Below are 6000 nucleotides of genomic sequence, written 5' to 3' on the forward strand. Positions count from 1 at the left end.
GTGGCAATGAAATTTAATTTTTTTAATAAATAATCAATATTTCCTGTATCCAGAATATAAACATAAGGTTCCAGTTTGAAAATCCCTAGATGCCATCAACCCAAGAAAAATCCCATGAAGTAGAGCAGCAACAGGCTCGAAGTAGACACAAGACAAGAGCAAGAACTCGAGTCCCAAAACTTACTTGGATGCCCCTACTCCACCTTTTGCCTTAAACTACATTTATCACTTGGTATAGCACAATATTGATGACCAAGGCAAACATCTGTTAGAATGCATAGCAACACAACACATTTTCCAGCACACAAACGATGGTCTGACCCTTAATGAGCTGCCTGGCTGCACCCCAGCCACCCCAGCTGGATTAGAGCTGGTCTTTGGTTGGGATGGAGATTCAAAGGATTTTCCTGATCTCTCTCCTGTTTGAGGTGATAAAGGCTGATCAAAAGGAAGAGAAGGACCCCTCCAGGTAGGCAAAACCTTTTTTACCCTGCACTAGAAAGGTAAATCATTGGTATGGGATAAAATCACAGGGATTTTGATGTGATCCACACAAGCACAAAGCCTTTGCTGCTCAGCTGCTGCTGATTTCCTACGTGGCCCAGTCAGAGAACCTTGTGTTCAGCACTGAAGTTCTGTAGCTATTTACTTTGGGGAAAGATTAGGAGGCTAATAAACAGACCCCAGTCATGCACGCTGAAAAATAACAATGAAAGACATTAACACTGAAGCCAAACAGCCTCCCACCAACACTCCTTTTCAAGTAGGAAAATTTTTCAGTGAAGGCACTAAACTTGCCAAGGTCTTTTAATCCAACTGGCAGGTTCCAGCAGCCCCCTCTCACTGTCTTCAGCCCACGACTGTGCTGCAGCCCAGGCACCAGGACCAGACAGAAAACACCGTCACATTAAACCTCCTTTGTTCCAAAAAGTCCTTTCTTCTGCATAAAGTGGTATCGAGTTAAACTGCTGTGAGACTCTTTTTTTTTCTTCCTACCCCTCCAATCTGCTTATGGCCAGGGAGAAGGGCTGGCAAACTCCCAGGGAACAATAAAAAAAAAAAAAAAAAAAATCACTGCTTAAGTGAGAGGACAATGGAGGTGCGGGAACAAGTTTCCACTTTCAGCTCCAACATGAAAAGCCCGTTTCACGCCATTAGAGCAGCGGAGCTCTGGAACAGCTTTGCAGTGGGAGGTAGTGGGGGCAAGAGAGAGAATGAGCCGCGAGGCAGAGCCCCAACACTCCCCTGAGGGGATGGGGAGAGTCACTGCAGATGGCAACACAAGGCAGGACCCAATGACTCAGTTGTCTTCCTGATTTGGGTTGGATAGAGGAAGGGAGAGGGTTGAGATCAAATCCGTTCAGCGCCTTCTTAATCCTGAGCAAATCAAGCAATCCCCAGCACTCATGTGTTTCCCTCTAATCACCACCCTCACTTGGTGACATCAAGGGAATGGGAAAGCTTCACCTGTCTTAGAACTGAGAAGATGCTGGGCCTGCAGGAAAGGTGTTTACAACCACCTCAGCCATGCACCACACACCCTCAAGCTCTTATATGAATTGTTACACCAAAACACCAGATCTGCACAGCTCTGCAGCACAAAGCTCGGATACCAGACTCCCATCCAGCGTGTGCCTTCTGCTCTTCCTCTGTCCCTCATCCCCTCTGAGCCTCAGGCACAGAGGCTGATGTTACCCAGGATCTGTGTCCCAGTAATCCATCCCAAATAAGAAAGATGAAAATGATAACAAGCCATGTAAACTGCTGCTGGAGGGTTTAAACTGCAGGACTGCTTTGATGGGATTTCCATTTCTGTCTTCAGAGCCTCCCTGTCCTCCTACAATGTAAAATGATTCTCACTCCATGGAGACACAAGCCTAAGTCATAGAAAAACCGAGTAAAGAGAGAAATACTCAAGGTCTTGTTATGCCCTGAGATAACCATCCGTCTCATGATGCAGGAAAGATTGCCTGAGACAAAGAATCATTTAGGAAAAAAAAAAAAAGGCTGAACTGCCACACTAGTCTTGAAGAAAAAAAGATTATTCTAATGCACAGAGAGCCATTACACACCAGCAATTCAGCAACATTGCTCACTTTGCACTTAGACCGGCATTTACCAGGCTGTCTTCACTGTGAAAGCACAGCTTTAAACCCACGAAACAAACATGCTGCAAACCGACACCCAGGACACAGAAGTATGTAGTGACAGGGGACCCGAAGCCCCATCTAATGACTTTATTACAGTGGCTTGTACCCCAGAATTCAGTTCCAAAGATGTAACCAAGGCAATCTCATTACTCGTTACAGACGGATGACATTTTTGGAACTAAAATATCTTTTATCCAAAACAACCTTTTTTTGCAATTTAAGGTTTTGTAATGATACAATTAATAAAAACCTAACTTATAAAATAAGACCCACAAAACCCCTGCAGGTGAAAAATATAACCTCTCAGGTTATTTTCCACTCTGATTTTCACGTTCTGCTCTGGCATCCTTTCTGCATTCCCAGCTGCCATGGCCACTGTAAGACTGTTCTCCCCATCAGAGACATGTCCTCAAAACCTGGGAGGAATCTTTGGAAACTCTGCTTTTTGCACAAGAGATTTCGCAGCCAGGCATATACACTGGTCCTGGGGAAGACCTGGATCTGACCTTCCTGAACATCACACTCAATACCACATTCCACCCAGCTGCAAGTGTTCATACCCTGTGCACGGACCAAAGGAACACACAGAGCAGAAGAACACACATCTTGAACTCAGCAGCCTTGCTTGCAGGGCTTGGCCACTTAAATAATCCTCAGTCATGATTAAGTGGCAAATTCTGGCCCAGATCCAGGCAAGCAGCAGGTTGTGCTTGGATCCCCCCAAGGAGATGTGATGACCCTGCGGGGGATGAAGTTATTTACACAGCCCAGGAGGAGAAGCACTGCCTCCCTCCATGTTCCCTCTCCATCCCCAGCTTTGATTTTTGCATGGTCACAGCTTAGTCCAACGATGCCAAGCTGTGAGCTTCTTTGCATCAGAAACCCAGGGATTTGTTACAGACACAGAATACCTGGGACAAGCAGTGACTTCAGGGCTCTGGCTACTGAGCCTCTCCCAGATGCCAAAACAGTAACAAAAGAAAATAACCCTTTTTGACAGCAGGGAAGGGAAAAGAAACAAACAAACTTTCACTAGCTGGCTGATTTCTAAAACAAATATTTCCAAGAGAAAAAGAAAACCCAGCTGGCTTCCAAATACACAAATTAAAGTGACTAACAGAGAATCATATTTCTGATCCATCCTGTTCTTTGTTATCAGGATTCCTGAGCTAAATGGCTGTCTCTTAAAGTGGATCCTGTTCTAACTGAGGATTTCAGGGAAAGGGCACACACCCACCTGAGAAGCAGAAATAATAAAAGAGGGATCCTGACCTTTGGGTTCCCCATCAGCTGTACCAGATCAGCCCTATGATGATACTCATGTGGGAAAACACAAGTCCACCCTGCTTTCCTCATCTTCTGTTCATTCCCCACCCTCCCCCTTTTCCTTCTTGCTTTGGTACTTTTCCAGGGTCAGCTGCACACCTGGCTCCAGCTCTCACCTTTATCTCTCTGTGCATCTCACTTCTCAGCAAAGAATATACCTGCACTCCATTCTGGAGGCTCTCTTAACCCCTATCCTGCCTATCTGCATTACCTCATCCCCAGAAAGACCTGCCCTGCCACACCTGCCCAGGATGAATAACTGAATTCAGGGTGAATATTTTCTATATCACCTCCAGACACGAGATAATATCTTAAGTAACCCAGAGCATCTCAAGTTTATTGTCACTCCCAGGCAGACGAGCACACTCCAGCACCACGAGTAGCTCTTGTTTGCCAAAGGAACTGAATCAAAGTAGTCACTAAAGAAATTGGGTTGATGAACAAGGAGCTGGTCCCAGGGAAGCAATGCCACAAGAGTTCAGAAGAGGCTGAATGGTATTAATATAGCACACCTTGTGTTACAAAAGCCACTGGCCCAAATTCTCCTCTCCGAGTTTCAGATTCACTAAGACACCTCTGTATGCAAACATCACCAGAAGCAAAATATGGTTTTGTTGTTTTACAAGCCCTTTTGGAGCCTTTACCAACAACCCTCTTTCCCTGACGTGAGCTATTTTGCTGTCCTACAGCCTCATCTCCACCCTGATAGTGCTGACAAACTTCCCATTTTGCAGAGGGCTCGGGAGAATCATCCCACAGACCTGAACGGTTTGTAAACACCCAGGTTTGTAAAGTTTTCTCCAGGAAGGAACAATTTAGGCAGACGCCTACTCGGTGAGCCCGAGCTGTGCTCAGCAAGGCACCTCAAAGGTGGGCTGGTACAGTCAGGCAGCAGCACCAGGCAGCAGATGGGTGGGAGCAGGCAGAGCAGCGCGGCGCTGCAAAGCCGTTCACGCTGTGCTGAAAGTTCTTTGTCCTTTCCAGCTGGGTACCGGGGGACACAACACGTCTGAAAGTGAACTGCAGTGTCCTGAGATGCAGGTTAGAGATATAAAACCATTGGTAATGGTATGAGCTGGATAGGGGTATCCAACAGATCTTGAAATCCTAAGCAAATCAATATCTGGGAAAATAAGATTCAGCTGAAGTGTTGGGTTTTCTTTAACCTATAGAATGACATAGGCTGAGAAGGACATCCTTTCTATACACCTCTTCAGAGCCATCCTGCTCAACCTAATACAAATTTAGGTGTTTCTATATGGTGATTTTTTTTTAAAGGAAAGATACTTGTTCTGCAATTTTTCTAAGGTTGTTCTCAAAGGCGGGTCCCACGGCCTCGTGCAGACCCTGCTCAGCAAGAGCATCGCACCCCGACCCACAATTCACCATCTAAAGGGCTAGAAAGACGTTCCGAGCCCAGATTTTCTCCCGTCTGCGCACGAAGACGACTACGGACATTCCAGCCCCGCTCCCTGCACAGCTTAGGCACCCATCGATGGCAGCTGGGCAAAGGTTGGTCGGCAGGGTGGCCGCAGCGATGCCTCTGGTTGTCCGCTCTGTTTGCTCGCTGCCAGGGCAGTAGCAGCCGAGGGGACACGGAGGACACGCCGCCCCCGCAGCACCGGGCACCCCCGGCAGAGCCCCCGCCGCCCGGCTACCGGCCCCGGCCGCGCTGCAGCCCGCGGGGACCCGCCGGGATGACATCAGCGCTCACAGCCGGGCGAGGAGCCGGGCCGGGGCGGGGGGGACCGGGGAAACCTCGGCCGGGGCCGGCCCGCGGGGACCGCGGCAGCGCAGCGCATCCCCGCACCGGCCGCGGAGCATCCCCGCCGCATCCCCCCGGGGTGGGGAAGGGGGGTCGGGCACCCCCTCGGCGGGGCGCAACCCCCGCCGCTCCCGCAGAGGGCAGAGCCCCCCGCGCCGTCGCTGCCTCCGCACGGTGCTGTGCGGGGCTGTGCCGTTCTGTGCCGTTCTGTGCCGTGCTGTGCGGGGCTGTGCGGGGCTGTGCCGTTCTGTGCCGTGCTGTGCGGGGCTGTGCGGGGCGGACAGGTGCAGGTGCGGCCGCCGCCCGCGCCCCCCGCCTCTCCTCCCCTTGCCCTGCCCTGCCCTTACCCGGGGCGGCGCAGTCGGCGCACGCCGCGTTCCCCGGCCGCTGGAGCAGCTCCACCAGCGCCTTCCTGCTCCTCTCCTTCGCCATGGGGGCGGCGGGCGGCTCCGCGGGGCTCCGCTCGCTCCGCCGCGCTACCGCAGCCTCATGGTGCGGGCGGGGGGCGCTGGCGAGGCGGGCGGCGCCCGGGCGGCTCCATTCGGCCCCGCACGCTGAACGCGCCTCTCCGGCCGCCGGGACGCGCCGCTGCCGGGGCGGTGCTGCCGCTGCCCTGGGAGCCTCTGGCCCCGCCGCTGCCGGGGCCGCCCGGCCGGGCACGCCGCCGGTTCCGCCTTCTCGCCGGGCCCCGGGGGGCTGGTGGCTCCCCCGCGCCGCTCGCCCGCGACCTCCAGCGGCTGCTTGTGGCCCGGGCGCCCC

At 51.9% G+C, this 6000-nt stretch overlaps 1 protein-coding gene across 1 annotated transcript in view; it reads right to left on the reverse strand.

The window, feature by feature from the left end:
• Positions 1-5758, reverse strand: part of ADAP1 (ArfGAP with dual PH domains 1) — a 51343-nt gene extending 45585 nt beyond the window's left edge. Inside the window, exon 1 of the mRNA XM_027656554.1 lies at positions 5589-5758. Coding sequence (XP_027512355.1) covers positions 5589-5673 — 85 coding nt within the window. The 5' untranslated portion in view covers positions 5674-5758. The remainder of the gene's footprint in view (positions 1-5588) is intronic.
• Positions 5759-6000: the final 242 nt, after the last annotated feature.

Source organism: Corapipo altera, unplaced genomic scaffold, assembly GCF_003945725.1.
Source record: "Corapipo altera isolate COAL_440 unplaced genomic scaffold, ASM394572v1 104, whole genome shotgun sequence".
Taxonomy (NCBI): domain Eukaryota; kingdom Metazoa; phylum Chordata; class Aves; order Passeriformes; family Pipridae; genus Corapipo; species Corapipo altera.